Source organism: Schistocerca americana, chromosome 8 (genome assembly GCF_021461395.2).
Source record: "Schistocerca americana isolate TAMUIC-IGC-003095 chromosome 8, iqSchAmer2.1, whole genome shotgun sequence".
Lineage (NCBI taxonomy): Eukaryota > Metazoa > Arthropoda > Insecta > Orthoptera > Acrididae > Schistocerca > Schistocerca americana.
The window spans coordinates 460138260-460160037 of record NC_060126.1 but is presented as its reverse complement, the minus strand read 5'-3'; the positions used below and the strand labels follow the sequence as shown (position 1 = coordinate 460160037).

General features: G+C 44.4%; 1 protein-coding gene across 1 annotated transcript in view; it reads right to left on the bottom strand.

Moving 5' to 3' along the window:
• The window catches only part of LOC124544816 (nuclear pore complex protein Nup88), a 528951-nt gene that overhangs the window by 44154 nt on the left and 463019 nt on the right, over positions 1–21778 (bottom strand). Inside the window, exon 3 of the mRNA XM_047123507.1 lies at positions 3245–3370. Coding sequence (XP_046979463.1) covers positions 3245–3370 — 126 coding nt within the window. The remainder of the gene's footprint in view (positions 1–3244; positions 3371–21778) is intronic.

Sequence of the window (21778 nt, the reverse complement as noted above, 5' to 3'; positions counted from 1 at the left end):
AGAGTCAGTGATGTTCTGGAAGGTACCTACACGGATTTGGAGCCACGCCGACAGCAGCGCAGTGGCCAGCTCGAGGTGGTCTCACAGACTCTCGACTGGGTTTAAATCCGGTGAGGTTGCGGCCAGGGGTAAACTCATCCTGGTGCTATTGGAACCACGCACGTACACTGCGAGCTAAGCGACTCGTTGCATTGTCCTGCTGGTAGGTGCCATAGTTCGGCGAAAAAAACAAACTGCATGCAGAAGTGGACATATTCCTCAAGGATAGATGCGTACTTGTGTTGATCCTTTATGCCTACCAGAATGACGAGATCACCCAGGGAATGCCACGAAAACATTCCCGTGCCAGAACGCTCCGACGATTGTTGCGATCCCTACGGGCGCTGTACCGGAGGGTGAGGGCGGCAACTGGAGTACTTTTCTAAGAGTCTTCACTTCATACTGCTTCTTAAAATTTGGTAAGTAGGCTTCTGCGGGTTAACTGGCATCTATCTTCAAGCGTTTGCCGATCTAGGTTCTCCAATATCTCTGCGACGTTCTCGCGTGTGTCAAACACATCTGAGACTATTCGTTTCGTCCTCCATTGTATACGTCCAATGTATCCTGTTAGTCCCATTCGGTACGGGTTCAATATACTTGAACAATATTCTGAAATTGGACGCACGTTTTGTGAGCGGACTGCTTTCTAGACTGACTACATTTTCGCAGTATCCTGCCAATCAGCCTACGTCTGACACCTGCTTTAGCTACGGTTGAGCCTATGCTGTCATTCCATTTCGTATCCATACAAACTATTACACACAGGATTCTAACTGTGCATCACTGTTAGCGTACTCAGAGGAATTTATACTTTTTCCCCTTTTGCAAAATGCACAATATAACATTTCTGAACGTTTAACGCACGTTGCGAATCCACAAATATTCAATCACGTGATGAGAAGTATTCAGACAGTACTTCAACACAGAAAACTGTTTCAAATGCGAAAAGGCTCACTGTCTCGCAGGTCATTGGTACACAAGGGTTCAAATGAAAAGGCGCGAAAAGTCTTAACAACCAAACCGGTTGAAATTTGAATATGCCGCTTTGGGATAATGTAGTGATATATGCATGCAGTGGAAGCAAGCGTCGTCACCTCCCTCTAAAAAATTCAAATCTGTCGCTTCAGTAGCCGTTTTCGACGTCCTAAGTCCGATACTCGTCGATTTCCTCGAACACGGAAAAAAAAATTAACGGTGAAGTGTACTGTGAGACACGCTGTAGCTTGCTCAAGTCCATCAAGGGTAAACGACAGCCAGGGCTGTTCACGGAGAGAGAGGTTGTGATCAGAGTCTCCAACGTAACACCAAGTGTAACGGTCAAGTTCAAGTTCGGGCAGCTCGAACGTCCGCTCTACAGCCTGGAAATGTCGCCCTGCGACTCACATGTGTTTGGTTCACTAAAAGAAAGAAAAAAAAATGTCAAAGGGAATAGCTTCAACTCTGACGAGGGCAGTGGAGAACTAGTTCCAGGGATTCGGGAACAGGGAATCCTTCGGCTGGTGAAACAGTGGAATAGCCGTGCTTAGGCCTCTAGGGATTACTTTCCAATGAAGATTTCAAACATATCCAGATTATGGCTTCGTACATTTTCCTTTGAACATTCCTCGTAGGGACTGAACAGCAAGTATCCCAAGACACTTTCCCAGGACACGCCTGAGGTTACATCTACCGCTGTCGATGTAACACTATCTGTCCTCCTTACTAAAAAAAAACCTCAATCCGGTCACAAATCTCGTCTGATACCTCATAAAATCTTACTTTCGATACTAAGTGTATGTAAGGTAATGAGTGAAGTGCTTTTCGGAAGTTCGGAAATACTGCGACCACCTGACTGGCTTCATCAATGGCTTTCAGGATATCACGTGAGAAAAGCGCGACTTGGGTTTCACATATCGATGTTTTAGAAATCGATGCTGGTTGGCATGAGACCGTTCCATTAGAGATACTTCATTATGTTTGTTATCAATTATGCGATAACGGTACAAAGAAGCCTAGTAAAATTTCTCAGATACACCAAACGACATAGTTCTGTAACCAGACAGCGAACTTTTGGAAGCTGTCGTCGTCTCCGTGCCCACATGTCACACAGTAAAGACTCCCACCCCCGTCCTCGTTTTCTTTTTCCACCATATCGCAGTAAACGTTATTGTCGTGTACGGCCTCAGTTCTGTTGGTTCCATGCTTTATCCATATTTCTTCCCTCTCTTTCTGTGACACACACACACACACACACACACACACACACACACACACACACACAGAGAGAGAGAGAGAGAGAGAGAGAGAGAGAGAGAGAGAGAGAGAGAGAGCTACGAGGTGTGTGAAAAAAGTAATGAGACTAGTTTTTTATCTACCGAAGTTTTCATTTTCCAAACAACAATACTGTCCCCTTCAAAGTAGTCCGCTTCCGCAGCTATACATCGGCGGAGTCGTCGTTCCTAGTTTTGGTAGCAGAGCTATTTGTGTTAAATGGTAGGGCCTATAACATGTCAGTCACATTCTTTTTAATGTTCTTCAGAATTCTAAAATGACGTCCTTTTAAGCCCTTTTTCAATTTCGGGAAAGAGGTCAAAAGGTCTGTGCTGGAAGTGGCTGTGTGACAAGGGGGGGTTATCATGATGCAGAATCTACACGTCTACAATTTCCGGTCTCACTCGATTCACCCTTTTCCTGAGCCTTTCAAGGGCATCTGGGTAAAACACTTGGTTGACCGTTTGTCTTGGACGAACAAATTAGGTCTGATCTCACAAAAGCACAGACACGTTTTCGTCGGTTTTTGAAGGCTTCCCTGAGCGAGGTTCATCTTCACCGTGTTCTCGGCCTTCGAAAAATTATTTCTTCCGGTGAAAAACTTGTGCTCTTGACAAGGAATGTTCCCCATAGGGTTGTTTCAACTTTTCAAAGGTGTCATACTAGTGGACTCCCCAAGTTTAACACAAAACTTGATGGGATACCGTTGCTCTAAATTCCGCTGTTCCATTTTCGTAACACACAACAAAAACACATCTTCACTGAGGGCTCTCTGAAAAGTCACGTGATAACTGTACGGAGCTGAAACTCGGACCGACCATGTAGAGGACACGATCACACCGGTCTACAGTAACAGAATAGCGCAGCCCTGCCGGGTCCGCCACAGTGTTGTCGGCCTGATTACTATTGTCACACACCTCGTCCGAGACGGCTGCGCTAGCGGCGGGCGCCTTACCTGATGGTGTTGTTGGAGGCGAGCACGACGAGCAGCGAGTCCGCGTCGGAGCCGGGGTGCCACTGCGCGGCGCGCACCTCCACGTGCTGGTTACACAGCCAGTGCCGCTGGTCCACGCCGCGGCACCTGAAACACGTCGCACAGCTGGTCAGCCGATCCAAGGCGCGGTGAGGAGGCCGTGGGACCCCCTCACAAAATACTGAAACAGCTTATGTCAAATTACTAAATTTCTCACCTGAGTTTAGGAGAATACAGTAACACGAAAACTAAGAATCTCGACAATGGCAAGGAACTCTACAAAATCGAGTTCAGTTTCTAGTCGACGGGGATGGGCGTCAGGCAGCCTACTGCTGCTGCTGCTGCTGCTGCTGCTGCTGCTGGCAACGATACGGTTCCTGAGTCCACAGTCAGAACCGGCAAGGCACAGGAGCTCGAGTGAGCCACGACCAAAAGGGAAAGACCCCTCCCCTTCACCGCCTCCCCAATAACAGCAAAAGTTTTTTTTAGAGATTAACATGTAACAACAGTTTTGCAGAAACGAAATAAACAAATCCAGTGAAGAAAAGAAAACTACCGAATGTCTTGATTAAGGCGCCATTCCTCATCACGTAACACACGCAGGTTACCTGAACGTAGCAGAGAATGACTGAAGGAAACAGTATTTCCAACCATTTACAACTATCGCAAGGCCATAGTCTACAGACCTATATTCACAGTCGTACTGCAGAGCGACATTGAGAAACTGGTGAATGAGAGTTTCCATTTTAATTTGTGTACATTCTGATGATGTCAAACTTCTGAGAGATTGTTGCTATTGTAGTTCTTAAATCAATTCTATGACACTTCTCAAATATACAGACGAATGCTTTTGAAATGCTGTAGGCCGTTTCTGTGAAATTAAAGTTCTTGGCAGTTACGCTAATGCGATACACTAACATGGGGAAGCGACGACGTTGGGCTCACCGATTTACTAGTCCGCCCCCGGTAGCTGAGTGGTCAGCGCGACAGACTGTCAATCCTAAGGGCCCGGGTTCGATTCCCGGCTGCGTCGGACATTTTCTCCGCTCAGGCACTGGGTGTTGTGTTGTCCCAATCATCATCATTTCCTCCCCATCGACGCGCAAGTCGCCGAAGTGGCGTCAAATCGAAAGACTTGCACACGGCGAACGGTCTACCCGACGGGAGGCCCTCGTCACACGACATTATTATTATTATACCGATTTACTTCCAACGTTGTACACCTTTAGTAGGCAATTAAAACAACATAATGCAGTAGGTACTGGGAGATGAGGAAGCTTGCACAGGATAGAGTAGCATGGAGAGCTGCATCAAACCAATCTCTGGACTGAAGACCACAACAACAACAATGTGGAAGTAGTAACGTGTACTCCACTGGCAATTCCGAATAAATTGCAAGAGAAGTTTTACGCGTCTATGATGTAAACCATGTACCGCTGAAAAGGTGCAGACCGTAAGAATTCCTTGTGGTCACGTGGTTAGCGTTCGCCCATGGGTCATGGACAAAGCGGCGGTTCGAATCCTGGTAGCACTTATTTTTTCCATCACTGGTCTCACTACTAGAATGACATTTGAGAGGTAATGTAATGAAACAAAACCCACCAACATTTTCATGAAGTTGTAGTGAATTCCATATGTTACTTGACTATTTACTATTGGTAATTACATTTTCAAAGACGAAGGACCGGCCTGGAAAGCCCAAGTGCAAACGCGATGTATAATGATGCGAATGACGTTATTCACAATCAGTAATGCAGTACGTCACAGTGTGCCAGTGTAATGTAGAATTACTTGTGCTCTCCACATCACACGTTGGAGGATGTTATTTGTCATATAGACATGGAAAACATAAATTTAACTTTCATGCAAATATACGTGTTTTTTACATTAGAGTACTTTTCAACTGTCAACGAGGCCAGTGATGAAAAAAATATAGATTAAAAAATAAGTGTTTGCGGATTCGAACCATTACATCGTCCACGACCGTCTTGCCACGCGCCAACGCTAACCACGTGACCACAAGGGATTCTTACGGCCTGCATCTTTCCACGGGTCATGATTTACATAATAGACGCGTAGAACTTCTCTTGCGATTCTCTGGAAATTGGCGGAGTAGTGCACGTAACTACTTTCAAATCATGTTGTTTTACTGGCCTATTACAGATGCACGAAGTTTGAAGCAAATCCGCGATCCCAACGTCGTGGCCTCCCCCTCTGTAAGCACTGATGTGGACAAATTATTATTATTGCTACTTCTATCATAGGCATGCGAGGCCAGTTAAAATTGGGGGTGGCGGGAGCGAATGTCTCCCGTACTGCCGTAGGGATCGACGAGTATTCGGAGCAGAGGATGGGGGCACTCATCTCACTGGAGCACAGCTAGTTAGCGGGCCCGATTAACCGCCGAGTAAATCGGAGCTTCTAACTAGAGTGCTGCCCAGTCCCCCTTCCGCCTCCACGCAGCTGCATCTAAGTAACCTATTTAACCACTGGCTTAAAATTATACAGATCACGCCGTTTCAAGGAGAATGGGATATTTACAAACACTTGACGGCAGAAAACGTTATGTTGTGTTCTTGCGCACAATTAACAAGCCTCGTTGTGTATTTAACAAGAGGTACCTAACTGTTACTACCAAAATCTACTTACAAATGCTTAACGAGTGTATCTGTGAGTTAAGGCAAATGGAATACATTAATATGATCAAAAACATCACGTTAAGACAGGTGCAGTAAAGTTGTGGGATACCGTTTGTTGGCTGGGCGGTTCACAGCGATACTTCAGTCGTCGAAAAGCAAGAAAGTTTTCTTCACTTGAGCCCACTGGAAACTTTCCTTGGCGAGTGTAACTGCAGCTTCTTAATGTAACTGTTTTCAGTGTAACTGACTGCGATAAGTAATTGCTGAGCGAACTGTCTTGATTAGAGTGGAGGCGAGAAGACGACGACAGCCACCACATGGTCCAATCCTAACGTAAAAGTGCCAGGAGGCAGCCATTACCGACTGTCGCATCGTAATCTACAGTGACTTCCGAGATGACTGCCTGGAACACTACGGAGAAGTTTGGAATTCAAGTAAGACTCTGGTGGAAAATCAAAAACTGTGCTCCATATCGCCTACCGCCCATAGTTAACGTTATTCTTGTAACGAAATTTCGTCACTGGGAAGGATACTGACCACTTTCCATGCCGAGGGGCATCGAGTTCAGCGACCGCGGACTCAATAAGGATTACTTTTTAAATACGAAGATTACTGATATTGATATTTTTTCACGTGAAAGAATTTTGAAAGTGTCTCAGCCTAGAACACTTTCCCGGCCAAGTCCGCCTCGGTAGCTGCAGTGCGGCAGATTGCTAACCGAAAGGGCCCTGTTCGAGTCCCAAACCGATAGAGAATGCCGTTGGTCCATATACGAGGACTATCCATTAGCCTGGTAAATCTCTGCTTCATTTGCGTCACCGTCATAGCAACATCTTCCACTCCAGTCTGTTCCGTGATTCACTTGTTTTCCTGTCTCTTCTACTAATTCCTATTGTGCATCTGTCCATAGCTCGCTGAACAACCCTCAGCTTTTGCAGTAAAGGTTACGACTTTTTCTATACTTCAGGTCGTCAAAAAATCAAATTCTGAGTCCTCACTCAATGAAACCACAAATTCAACTTATAGATTATATCCATAACATACAACGAATTAAACTGGCTGCAGTTCATTCGAGGATTTTGGTCCCAGAGTTCACTCATTTCGTAAATAGAGTTCACAGTAACAACATGCATCGGCCATGTTCTCACACTGTTGCCAACCTACATTTGTGTTACATTCATAGGATTAAAAGTGAAGTAGGTCTACACGGCCTACCTAGTGTCGACATATTCTGAACTGTTTTTGCGCGCCTCTCAAGAATCTAGTTATAGACATACCTCGCCTCACCAGTTTAAAGGGTGTGAAGTCACAAAGAAAGTATAAATATGTCCTCCACAGTATAATTAAACTGCCTGAAGGCTTGCGCTATTTACATTAATATTAGCTTGAAAGAGTTTTTCTCTGATATATTAAATTAGTCGGAAAGTATATTAATATGCTAGCATTGCACTAGTCTTTCCACAAGTAGTTGTACCATCGTAGCAAAATAAAATAAACTAATTTGTACAAAATTTAAAATGACTGCGAATTTGTGAGTAAAGTGACTCATATTTAAGGAATTTTTGTGCTGATTCCAAAACTGATCTTAGATTTAGCAAGCCTGTAACATATTTGAATTTATTGAGGACTTAATATTATAATTAATATTTACTAATATTAATTCATCTGATGCGTTTGTGTTACAGCAGCATGTGTGACACATGTTCCAAACAAAGTGGCCTGACACGTTTACAAACTAAAACGTCCTTAGAAGAATGGGTGAGAAGAAATGCCTGTGGAAATCAGCTATCCAAAGAAGTGTGCAACGTATTGGACGTCTGAAGAGACATCAGGGACTCAGGTACATAGACCACATTATGAAAGAAGAATGGAGTTCCGCAGCGAACTTGGCTGCTGCCGATCAGTCCCGGCACTGATCATCACGGAAGGGAAAAAGGCGCACCTGTGCAGTCAAAGGTAAGCTATGTTCATATTTTCACGTTTTCACCTGCCAAATATCAGCGGATTCAGGTGCCCTCGACAGACTAAACGAGGGGGTGCAGTGTCTGAGAGTCTTGTGAAGTATACAGGAAAGGTGGTTCAAATCTACGGCCGACCATCCTGATTTAGAGAATTCGTGATTTACATTGTATTTTCAGGCGAATGCCGAGACAGTTCCTTAACGAATTTCAACTATGAATTTCTTCGTCAACCTTGTCCAAGGGATTAAGGGTTCTTGTCAGCAACGAGCCCGATGTTTAAGAGGCAATAAACCGTAATCTTGTTTCTTTCTCTGCTTGTCGCTGAGACACACCACTGCCTGCGCTTCGACAACAGTTTAAGAGGCAATGCGCTACAGCGAGTACTTAGGCACTAGAGAGGTCCAGAGGGTATCGGCTGAGAACTGCAGCTCGACGGGTGTAAATACCGACCGGTCATGAATCCCACGGAACGGTCTCGAACTGCCGGAGCCCCCACCGGCAGTAGCGGACCGGATTAAAAACCAAACTCTGCAGGGTCCCCCTCGGGCCGGCGGCCGATCTCGGTCGAAATGCGATACACTTGGCGCCCTAATTCTTTCCCGGTGCGCAATTAACGTGCCACCGAATAAGAAATACAGCTACGGCGTTTTATTGCCCAAGGTAGCGAGTGTACGTTTACCGTCACGGGCAGTCAAGTATTCGGCGCATTTTATTTTCAAGATTAGCCCGGCGCGCTCCGCCGCTATCCCGAGAGCAACTGTATATCCTCGGCAATAAAACGAGCCACTGCACCATAAATCGAGGTTTCCCCTCGGTCGGCTGCCGCGCCGGCCAGACTCGAATCCCAATCCAATTTCCGCTAAATACCGCAATAACCAAATATAAAATCAATTCGCCGAACGCTCTCCTGTTCTTTTTTTTCGCCACCCCTTTCCTCGTCCCGCCTAACCCCTTTTGTGTGTGTGTGCGCTGAGCCGACCGACTTCTCTTGCGGACTCAGACCGCACAATACCGCGGTGTTCTCCTCCTTTTCTGCGACCTCCCCTCTCCCCGCCTACCGCAGTCCGTCCAACCCCTGGAGAATTCGCCGGCAGAAACACACGCGAGTGGAGCCGCAAAAATCCGAATAAAAATCGCGCAGACTCGGGGATGGGGCGCCTGCCTGCACGGGAAGGGGGGTAGAGAGGGTTTGGGAGGAGGGGGGGGGGGCGGTGTAGCTGTGGCCGACCGTAGCTTAATCCTTGATCCCCGAACGAACGCTTCCTCGGGGCGAGCGAGGACGTCGGACGGGGAGCAGGGTGGGGGTGGGGTGGCAGCGGAAAAAAAGGGAAAGACCGACCGAGGGTGGAGGAACGGCAGCGGCGGCCCTTTAGCCGGTAGCGGCTATAAAAATTGAAATGGTCTCCGGCGCTGGGTCCGGGCCGTGAAATACGTCTCGGGCGAACGCTGGCCGCAGCAAAGCTACATTAGTAGGCATTCCGCGCAGCCGGCCCGGGCTCTCAATCCGGGAGAGGAAGAATATTTAACTGCGCGGGATCCGGGGCGATTGGACGCGGCCTACTGCACGCCGCGTTTGTTTCGTGACGCCTGGCTACAATCACTGTCCAGTCCGTTCGTGTGCGGCAAGTTCTGCGGCAACTCAGTTGGCATCCGTCTGATTTCCCCCTACGATCAATAACGGTACCCAGCGTGTACACGATAAGCGTTTACAATACACCACAGTGAACTAGCTTCAAATGGTTCAAATGGCTCTGAGCACTATGGGACTCAACTGCTGTGGTCATAAGTCCCCTAGAACTTAGAACTACTTAAACCTAACTAACCTAAGGACATCACACACATCCATGCCCGAGGCAGGATTCGAACCTGCGACCGTAGCGGTCGTGCGGTTCCAGACTGTAGCGCCTTTAACCGCTCGGCCACTCCGGCCGGCTGCAGTGAACTAGGGCAGGTCGAGAACAACAATTTGATACATAACATTTGTGGTCTGTAAATCCGCGAAACTAGACTGAAATTTTCAGTCTGCAGCGGAGTGTGCGCTGATATGAAACTGTGTGCCGGACCGAGATTCGAATTCGGGACCTTTGGTTTTCGCGGGCAAGTGCTCTACCGACTGAGCTACACAAGCACGACTAACGACCCGTCATCACTCCTTTACTTCTGCCGGTACCTCATCATCTCCTACCTTCCAAACTTCACAGAGCCTCTCCTGCGAAACTTGCAAGACTGTACAGCACCTGCCCACGAAACGCAAAGGCTCGGAGTTCGAGTCTCGGTTCGGCACACAGTTTTGATCTTCCAGGATGTTTAAACGTCAAGCTGCCCTACAAAAGACGCCAAAGCTATGTCGCTTGCTCGCGAAATTTTGAAAACCCTCCCGACTTTTAAGTGTTCCTCACGCGCTCAGTATTTATTGCACAGTAATATTGTGTCAATATAATGAACGGAAGTGCGAGACCAAGAACGGCACAATATTATTGAGCATATGTATTGCGACTGAGTTGTTTGCCTTGCAGAACACAGCTAAAATATCGTACAGAACGGGCTCAGAAAGTCTGAGAAGCTTCCAGTAAACATTTAAATGGACCAGCGGGTTAATCAATGCTAAATAAGATTCGTAAACTAAAACAAATTGCAAATTAAACGAATGAACTGTGCGATTTATAGTGTACATGTACTGTTTTCTGTGTATTTTCCTACTGTAAAAATTATCGCAAACTAAATGAAACAATTATTTACTGATTACTGATTGAGAGCTTACCTGATAATATGTCCGTGGCGTCACAAATGTAGTAAGAAATAAAAAACATGTATGCTCACTGTCACGACACCATGATCTTCAGATTTCTGTTGCTATTGTGCGCAACGAGATATTAAGGGTGGCTACTCCAACTTGGAAAAGAAAAAGAAGTCCCTGAGAATTCCAGCCGTATGTAGGAAGATGGTATCAAGAACCTCCTGATAAATTAATGGTAAACGGGGAGGTGATTGGGGGGAGTGCATATCACAATAATGACTTTTCTTTCTTTCCTCTCAGCTGAGATATACTAGCCACAAGCAATAGTTTACCCGTAGTTTTTAAACATAGTTAATTTGTATGGAATAATATTCACACAATTAAGAGACTTTGGAACATTTAATATTTTAAAACTTGTGGTTTATAAAGCTCAAAATTTCAGTGCTAGGTTAAAAAAACAGAATTCCCTCAGGTTTTACAAAAATCATGAAATTCCCTGAGATTTACCGTATTTTTCCAGTTAAAATGTACTTCCCAGAGAATTTCAGGTTTTCCAGAAGAATCGCCGTCACGTATTTGGTGCTTCCTAAACAGCTGGGAATTTCATTTCTCACAGTACCGCATGGTGCTTTCATAAACGTCCTATAGCACACGCCCTGATCTTTCGACATTTATTTTTTTAATTCCTTTGCAGAAACACGTTTGGAGCAAATTGGATTTGTCTCGATCTCGGCAAGTACTGTTGTTTATTGCGCAGTACTACCCCTAAAAGGAAAAAAAAATATTTCGTAATATCTTGTGCGGGCTTCTAGGTTTTTAAAGTTTCGCATTCTCCTTTAATGTATTGCGCAATCCGTCCATACCGCTCTCAGACGGTCAATATTATTGCCCAATAAATATTGAGCGGAACAGGACGCCTTTACGCCACCGGCCTCAACCTTCTGAAGCTCATTTCTTTTTATCGGTAGCACCGTCTTTGAATATTCAACACACGTTGTTCTTCCGCTTACAAATCGTAAAAATTGACGTTTGTGTGAACTTCACTTCAAAATTTTCTCAATTTTAACGGCGTGAAATTAACAATTAAATCGTTTTGTTTCTCTGGTCGTCTTACTGTGAGACTACTGTGCTTATATGCGTTAAGTTTAGACTGAATTGTAAATGTGATTAGTTTTTGCATAACGCCTACAAAAGTCTTTTTTTCTTTCATTAATCTCACGGCAAAGTTTAAATTACTATTGTTAACGACAAAGAAGAATAAAAAATTTGGTTGCCTAATACGATGGCACAAGAGGGCGAGAGGCCATTCAAAATCTCAGCGCGTACGCACTGTAGGTTAGGTGGCTTTTGTAGGCCAATTTGAGGTTCTTTTCGAGCAAGTAAGGCCACAAAAATTTTCTACACCGTTTTGTTCGTTTCGACTTCCACTACACAATTCTGATACGTTACCATTTACGTCCAGTACGACACGATAACATGGTGCAAGGCTGTCACCTGGAAACACTGAACTGTAGGAGCCCATATGAAAGTGCAGCAGACGTGCTTCGGGTTGGTACGGCAAAGGAGAGAACTTGCATTCGCAGAAGACTGAGCGACCATGCTGCTGCCACAGTCTATTTTCAAGAACCTAAATAAGATGTAATTCATTCACGAAAGAAGTTTCTACGAAGCAGATATACGACCAATTCCCGAGAGATGTCCGTCAGTCTGTGACCTTTACCTGTGCGGACCAATAAAGATGTTCAATGAACGTCTTTGGCAGACGGCCGGCCGTGTGGCAGAGCGGTAGTAGGCGCTTCAGTCTGGAACCGCGCGGCCGCTACGGTCGCAGGTTCGAATCCTGCCTCGAGCATTGCTGTGTGCGCTGTCCTTACGTTAGTTACGTTAAAGTAGTTCTAAGTTCTAAGGGACTGATGACCTCAGATGTTAAAGTCTCACAGTGCTGAGAGCCATTTGAACCATTTGGCAGACGCTACAAGGGAGGCGCTGTCCATCACGGAGAGTTTTACTGTCTGTATTCTGAGAGAGTGCGTTCTAGGAAGAGTCGGGAACCACATTACTTACTCCTACATACGTCTCGCAAAACGGTCACGACGGGAAAATCACACGCATTTGAGCACAAGTAGACTCTGCCATTCATGTTAAGGCGGCTTGCGGAGTATATATGACATCTCGCGTATGGATCATGGAAACAGAGATAGATTAACACTTTCGCTGAGGCTGACGCTTATAAGCGTCACAACAGGCCATGAGCCAGTGCGGCTGACGCTTATAGGCGCCCGCGCTCACTATCGGATTACTCAGTCTAGTTGCAGAGTAAACTCTTGTTTTGTGTGGTCCGTTATCGAATGTATATTGTTAGTAATGGCGGCTAATGAACATTTGAATGACACCTGTGAGACCCCTATAGGTGTCAGACAGCAAACAGAATTTAAAACATGACCACAATACAGTCGAAGCTTATTTGAAGTAATGCATCTAAGGTGTCATCATTAAGTCGGTATAGAACATGATCCTACAGATCTTACAAGGCCGTGACGCCAGCCTGTAGCTCAGGTGTGCTTAGTAGCGTCGGTTACGAGCGGTAGCTGCCCTTTCGGAGTGTTACCGGCCCGCACTCGCACATTGCCGGGCCGCACTGGAGAAGTTGCGCGCCTGCACCGTTGCCGCAGCGAAAGTGTTAAGGCACGTGCAGAGAAAAGGCAGTCATTTTTCCGCCACTCGATGCGGAAACGGAATAGAACAGAAAAAATAACCAATACTGGCATGAGGAACAATCGGTATTACACTGTGCAGCGACTTTCGAATTATACTTGGTGTCTTTTCTCTGATATTTCGGCAGATATCTGCAGTTCACTTTTTGCAATGTGAAGCGGCAGTGAGCCCAAAAAAATACTCATCACGTCTTTCATGTGACGTCCAGTGTCGACGGAAAGCACCAATTTGTTTCCCGTTACAAACAAAATTATTTTTAAAGCGAAATTTTACGTAGCCACTAAACACAGCGGTCCAAAATTAGTCTAATACGATATTCATTTTATCGGTATATAAGAACAAGGGTAACTAAACAGGAAGACTAGTGCGCACTCCAACAGCGACTGAGCAGCGCTGCTGCACGGCGATAGCAGTCAGCACAGGCCAGGGCGATGCTGTCGCTGATGCAGTACCGGTTATTCTTCATATTTTACTGGAACTGTTAATACGAGGGGCGTGCAAAAATAAAAACTACTCACGTTACGTGTTTGGGGTAAACCTTTTTTGTTTATTTTTCGACGTAGTCTCATTTTAGACTTATACACTTCGTCCAACGCTGTTCTAATTTGTTGGTCCCCTCCGAATAATAGTAATTGTCCAAGTCTGAAAAATAGCTATTAGTTGCTGCAATCACTTCCTCGTTTGAATAAAATCTTTGTCCCGCCAGCCATTTATTCAAATTGGGGAACAAATAGTAGTCCGAGGGAGCCACGTCTGGAGAATAGGGGAGATGTGAAACGAGTTGGAATCCTATTTCCATTAATTTTGCGACCACAACTGCTGAGGTGTGTGCTGGTGCATTGTCGTGATGGAAAAGGACTTTGCGGTCCTATCGCCGGTGTTTTTTTTTCCCAGCTCGGTTTTCAGACGGCCCAAAAACGATGAATAATATGCAGCTGTAATAGTTTTACCCTTTTCAAGATAGTCTATGAGGATTATCCCTTGCGAATCCCAGAAGACAGTCGCCATAACCATTTCCGGCCGAAGGAATGGTCTTCGCCTTTTTTAGTGCAGATTCTCCCTTGGTAACCTATTGTTCAGATTGTTGTTTTGTCTCAGGAGTACAGTAATGTATCCATGTTTCATTCACAGTGACGAAACGATGCTTAAAGTCCTGCGGATTCTTCCTAAACAGCTGCAAACCATCCTTGCAACACTTCACACGATTCGGTTTTTGGTCAAGCTTGAGCAATCGCTGAACCCATCTTGCGGATAGCTTTCTCATGCCCAAATGTTTATGCAAAATATTATGTACCCGTTCGTTCGAGATGCCCACAGTGCCCACATGGCCACTCCGAAAATTTTGAAACCACTTATGAACTGTTCTAATCGAAGGTGCAGAGTCACTGTAATGTTTATCATGCTTCTCTTTAGTCTCCTCAGGAGTTTTGCCTTTCATATAGTAATGTTTAATCATCACACGAAATTCGCTTTCGTCCATTATTTGACAATCACTCGACTTCCTTGTTCACATGGATGCCAAACACAAAGAAATAGACGAATATGGCTGAAACTTGGTGTGCGTTCTTTCCAAAGGTGCTACTAACTAAACATGACCTCGATAAGCGCTGGCGGTGTCCTCTCTCGGACTTTGCAAGGACTTTTCAAACGTCCTTCGTACATACTGATAAAATTAACATCGCTCTAGACTAATTTGAGACGGGTCTATCGAATGGGCAAGTAAAATTACGCTTTGAAATCATTTTGCTTGTAGCGGGATACAAACCGTCGGTTTCCGTCGACACTGGACGTCGCAATATACACACGATGAACAGTTTGTTTGGGCTGACTCCAGCTACATAAAGCAAAAACGAAACTGCACATTTCTGCCGTTACAGCTGGACAAATGCGCCGTACGACTCTTAATAGGGACACCCTGTAAATGTGGACGCAGTCTTTGTACAATACGATACCACTGACTACATAATAATAACCAACAAATGCACAATAATATGTGTTCATACCTTCAACGCAGATACACGGCACCGTCGAGCTTTAAATCTTTTTTATCTATGATACGGCCGCATAACTACAGCAATAGTTGGGCGTAATGCTATCTTGTACACGAAACATGTACAGGGTTATTACAAATGACTGGGTCTACAATAACTTTATTATTTGAGATATTTTCACAATGCTTTGCACACACATACAAAAACTCAAAAAGTTTTTTTAGGCATTCACAAATGTTCGATATGTGCCGCTTTAGTGATTCGGCAGACATCAAGCCAATAATCAAGTTCCTCTCACACTCGGCGCAGCATGTCCCCATCAATGAGTTCGAAAGCATTGTTGATGCGAGCTCGCAGTTCTGGCACGTTTCTTGGTAGAGGAGGTTTAAACACTGAATCTTTCACATAACCCCACAGAAAGAAATCGCATGGGGTTAAGTCGGGAGAGCATGGAGGCCATGACATGAATTGTTGATCATGATCTCCACCACGATCGATCCATCGGTTTTCCAATCTCCTGTTTAAGAAATGCTTCTGCTTTAGCCTTTTCCGTAAGATTTTCCAAACTGTCGGCTGTGGTACGTTTAGCTCCCTGTTTGCTTTATTCGTCGACTTCCGCGGGCTACGCATGAAACTTGCCCGCACGCGTTCAACCGTTTCTTCGCTCACTGCAGGCCGACCCGTTGATTTCCCCTTACAGAGGGATCCCGAAGCTTTAAACTGCGCATACCATCGCCGAATGGAGTTAGCAGTTGGTGGATCTTTGTTGAACTTCGTCCTGAAGTGTCGTTGCACTGTTATGATTGACTGATGTGAGTGCATTTCAAGCACGACATACGCTTTCTAGGCTCCTGTCGCCATTTTGTCTCACTGCGCTCTCGAGCGCTCTGGCGGCAGAAACCTGAAGTGCAGCTTCAGCCGAACAAAACTTTATGAGTTTTTCTACGTATTTGTAGTGTGTCGTGACCATATGTCAATGAATGGAGCTACAGTGAATTTATGAAATCGCTTCAATCATTTGTAATAGCCCTGTACATAAGCACAAGGAAGCCAACAACTCTGGCATTACTCTAATAGAGAAATACCCTTAACTGACGTGGCTGTAACATGCGATGGATTATCAGTGGCAAAACGGCGAAGAGGAAACAGTAGAGCAGAAACACCAGAACATGATTTATATATTAAAAAAAATTTTTTTTTTTGGTCACTGGTTTGACGTGGCTCACTGTGAATTCCTCTCCTCTGCCAACCTCTTCATCTTCGAGTAGCACCTGTACCCACCGTCCTCAAATTATTTGTTGTGCTCTCTACTGCTCCCCTTTGCCACCACTGATTCATCATATGAATCGGACAGAAATTGCTTGTTATAATTTTTATTCTGCAGCGATTTAGAGATTTATATGTTGATGAGGAACATTAGGATTTGGCGTTCCGTCGATGACGCTGTCATTTGAGATGGAGCACAAACATGGGTTAGAAGAAGATAAAAAAGCATTCCGTCTTGAGGCCACGAGTGGCCTACCGGGACCATCCGACCGCTGTCATCCTCAGTAAAGGATGCGGATAGGAGGGGCGTGGGGTCAGCACACCGCTCTCCCGGTCGTTATGATGGTATTCTTGACCGAAGCCGCTACTATTCGGTCGAGTAGGGGTTAGGCAAAGATGGAGAAGGAAATCAGCAGTGTCCCCTTGCTCGGGAAACATCAAAGTTCCACACTGTGGTTTACTAGGGATGTCATGACGAGATGGGCAGAAAGTCCGTTTTACAATCTGTGGATATAGTTTGAGAAGAATGTGACAAATGCTTAGCTTTCGTCGACCGTCACAAAGTAGTTTTCCCAAATATTTGGTAGTTTGTGGACATTTTCAAATAGGATATCATTTCTACACTGTAATTACAACCGTGACTGTAACCTTTTAATGTTTTATATAATGAAACATCGCAGTAAATTTCTGTTTCGATTCTTTTATTTTTTTTGGTCACGACGGGAAACTTTAACATCATTTGCTGTATAGAGTCTACCATATCCCACGCGTAAAAGAAACTGCGTTAAAATTTATTTTTTTACACACATGTATGAAATACATCATTAAATACAATAATTAAGGCTGAAAACATAACATTAATCAACGAAAGAAGGGAATAAATTCCGAATCAGTGTTTCTCCAGCTACGAAAAGAACGGAACACTAATCTGAAATACTTTTAATATTTGTTTTGTTTCCATATAGATAGAAGAGCAACCAAACGTCTTTGTCGTCCAGCAGAAGTACATGTAATATCATTCCTGCAGAATTTATTCTATAATTATGTTGCTGAGAGGAATGCCTTGTACTGATATCGACTTTTAGTGTAAAGGAATATTTTTTTTGTAGTGTTGGCAGAAGAGCCAACACTGTGTTTCTAGAGGCGGCCGAAATGCACGCGTTTAATTACACGCTGACTGGCGTGAGGTCTGGAACAGGACAATATCTTGAGAATTGCAAATAAAGTACGTAGATGATGTAATAATTAACTTTAATCCACAATTGTAGAACATCTCTCTTGATGATACATGCTTCACATAATGAATATCAATTGAATACGGCGCCTTGCTAGGTCGTAGCAAATGTAGCTGAAGGCTATGCTAACTATCGTCTCGGCAAATGAGAGCGTATTTGTCAGTAGTGAACCATTGCTATGAACGTCGGCTGTACAACTGGGGAGAGTGCCAGTACGTCTCTCTAGACCTGCCGTGTGGTGGCGCTCGGTCTGCTATCACTGACAGTGGCGACACGCGGGTCCGACATATACTAATGGACCGCGGCCGATTTAAAGGCTACCACCTAGCAAGTGTGGTGTCTGGCGGTGACACCACATTTTTTACAATAGTTTAATGACAGCCCTTGCAAAGTGATCCGTTGTAGATTTAATGCAACGCACCACTTTTTGATCACGGATCTCAAGTCGGTCGATAAGATCGAATCCAGTTACTGACGTGTAACATTGACGGACACCAAACTGTTATTAACAGGAAATACTTTAGTTAATTAGAATAACAGATGTCCAGTGGTTATGTCACATACCATATTAAGTACAAAATGTCCTGTTTTACACCTTACTGCATTGCAGTAAGGTACACGAAACATGTACATACGGATCACGACGGAAGTCAACAACTCCGGAATTTTACGAGGGTTTCGTAATCTAGGGTTAAAAGCGAGAGATTGCAGGTGTTAATGTAAAAGTTGTAAGTAGGCTGTTTAGGATTTTATGTTGGTAACGTCACGTAGCGCTCTGTATGAAAGTCACTGGCTGTGCTGTGTGCAGTCTGTGGCTGATTTGCATTGTTGGAATTCGCTATTGTAGTGTTGGGCAGTTGGATGTTAACAGCGCGTAGCGTTGCGCAGTTGGAGGTGAGCCGCCAGCAGTGGTGGATGTGGGGACAGGGTTGGCAGAATTTTAAGAGCGGACGATCTGGACGTGTGTCCGCCAGAAAGAGTAAATCTGTAATGCTGGATATCGTGAACTATATATATATATATATATATATATATATATATATATATATATATATATATATAAAATGACTTTTGAACATTATTAAGATAAATACGTTGTTTGTTCTCCATCAAAATCTTTCATTTGCTGACTATGCCTATCAGTAGTTAGTGCTCGCAGTATTGCAGTAGTTCGAGTAACGAAGATGTTTGTGAGGTAAGTGATTCATGAAAGGTACAGGTTATTGTTAGTCAGGGCCATTCTTTTGTAGGGATTATTGAAAGTCAGATTGCGTTGCGCTAAAAATATTGTGTGTCAGTTTGGTGTTGATCAGAATAAGTAAAGAGAGAAATGTCTGAGTACGTTCAGTTCTGCTCAGTTGGTTGAAAATCAAATAATGTAGAGGTTTGTCAGCACAGTAATTCATTAATTTTTCAAAGGGGATGTTTCAAAGTGTCTCCTAATTAAAAAGGAGGCTCTACTCTAAAATACACTGTGAACAAATGAAGCCACTCGTCGGGGCCTTGTGCTTCGTATGTAAAAAAAAGTGCACATTGACTGTAGCCAGTCAGATGGACAGTGGACGTTCTAAGGGCGTTCGTTTGCTACAAGAGAGAAGAATATGCGGAGACGACGACTAGATGGAGGGTCGGTGGATGACTTCAAAAAAGATGGAGGAACAGCACAGATGTGTATCGCTGAGGACGTTAATGGATGGAAATGGTCTGTGGGAGCCTTTACCCAGTAGAGGATGCCAAATGGACGATCGCGGTCTCTATTGGTGTACGTCGTTTAGAGCCTAAAGGCGAGTTCTGGTACGCGGCTGCCGCTACTCCTGCGTGAGTCAGCGTGCCACGCCTCTCCACTCACCCAACCACGAATCAGGCCTGGTGCTCTGCGATCGATATCCATCCTGACCTACTGCCCGACTCTTTCCGCGAGCCACGCACTGCGCGATTCGAAATGAACCGAACAACAGGGAAAGTCTTTGCGCTTACAGTGCAGAGCTGTGACGACACGAGCCGAGCGGCAGTTTCCGTGCGCTTTCCAATGGCACTCCTTTAACGTAACTCAATGCAACACCTTTGTAGCAGCGCGACAGCAGACACGCATGCGGCGCGCTACCTGACAGCTCGACCGAGACTTGCATTCAGTTACGTCTAGGAAATGCAATTTGACAAGAGCACGGCGACTCCCGGGCGGGCTGTGTCCCTACGAATGCCGGACATTTGCCACACTGGACATTTGCCACGCCCGACATTTGCCACACTTGCCCCTTCGCCAGGTAGCGATCAATCAGGTAAGAGGCGCCCTTCCTCGTACTACTTCTGTCCGCTTTCAAACCGCCGACTCCACATATTACTCGATACAACCAATAGGTAAGGGACCTTCTTCTTCGACATCTTGGCCAAATACAGACCTTCTTTTCCGAAATCGATATATTTTTAACTTTTGGGAAACGAAAGCAATACCGACGGTTATATCAGTATGTAATTAGTTCTGCCAAGTATAAATATAGATCCTTCTGTCTGTACGGTACCTTCCTTTCACGCTTACTGATTGCGATAGAAACAGTCCATCGCCATGGGAGCAACAAGAAAAGAACGATGTAAAGAGAATGCGAATGTACGCTAATCATTTCTTTTCGGTCACTGCATTTGTGCCTACTTTAATTACTACAACTGCATGCCAAAAAGACAATATGGATAGAAGAAATGGGTATGTGAATAAGTGAAAAGAAGAACGACATACTCCATATTAATTTACTCCCTAAAACGCGATATGCGGTGAAACATTAGTTAGTAAAGTGTAGCGGGACAATGTTCAAAACATGACTGAAAATACGTTCACTAAATAGAGATAAGAAAATCTATGATTGACCATCTAAAGTCGACGTACAATTTTGAAATCTTAGAAATATGGAAATGAAGTAATACAGAATGCTATGCTTGTAACGTACGTTGTTGTTCTACATTGTCTAGCTCTGGTATTTACAGCGTCACAGAGAAAGCATCCTAGGTTTAGTAGGGGAAAGCCGTAATTGTAATGATCTGCACTACAACAGAAAAAAGAAGCACAAGTTAAGGGAAAATAATGTCATGTGTGTTCCAGCTCACAAGCGACATTGAAGCAGGTATTTCCTGTGACTTAGTATGGACAGAGGCTATATTAGACAACCGGAATAAATTAATAACTGGCTCCTTTTACTGACCCCTGGTGTCAGATGAAACAGTTGCTGAACATTTCAAAGAAAACGCGAGTCTCATCACAAATATGTAGCCTACTCATACAATTATAGTTGGCAGTGACTTCGATCTACCTTCCGTATGTTGACAAAAATACATTTTCAGATCCTATTGTAGATAGAAAACAACTTCCGTAATTGTTCTACATGCTTTTTTTAAAATTATTTTGAACAATTAGTTCACGAGGCCATTCAAATTGTAAATGGTTACGAAAACACACTTGACCCCTTAGACACAAATAATCCTGAGCATCACGACGGATACAGGGATTAGTTGACACACAGTCGTAGCGAGGCTCAATTCCGTAACAAAGAAATTCACCAAAACTAAACGAGAAATACATCTATTTACAAAAGCAACCACAAATTCGGTTGACGTCTTTCTAAGAGACAGTCTCCAATCCTCCCAAACTATGTAAGTGAAGACCATATGTAGCTTAAGTTCAAAGAAACAGTATCAACAGCACACGAGAGATTCATACCAAATAAATTAATAAAAGACGGAACTGATCTCCCATGGTACACAAAACACGACAGAAAGCTGTTGCAGGAGCACCGAAAAAGGCAAGTATAATTTAGACGAACGCAAAATCTCCCAGATTGGCGAAGTTTTACTGAGGCTCGAAATTTGGTGCCGATTTCGAAGCGAGATGCATTTAATAGTTTCCACAACGAAACACTCTATAGAAATGTGGCGGAAAATCCAAAGATATTCTGGTTCTACGTTATGTAAACCAGCGGAAAGGCT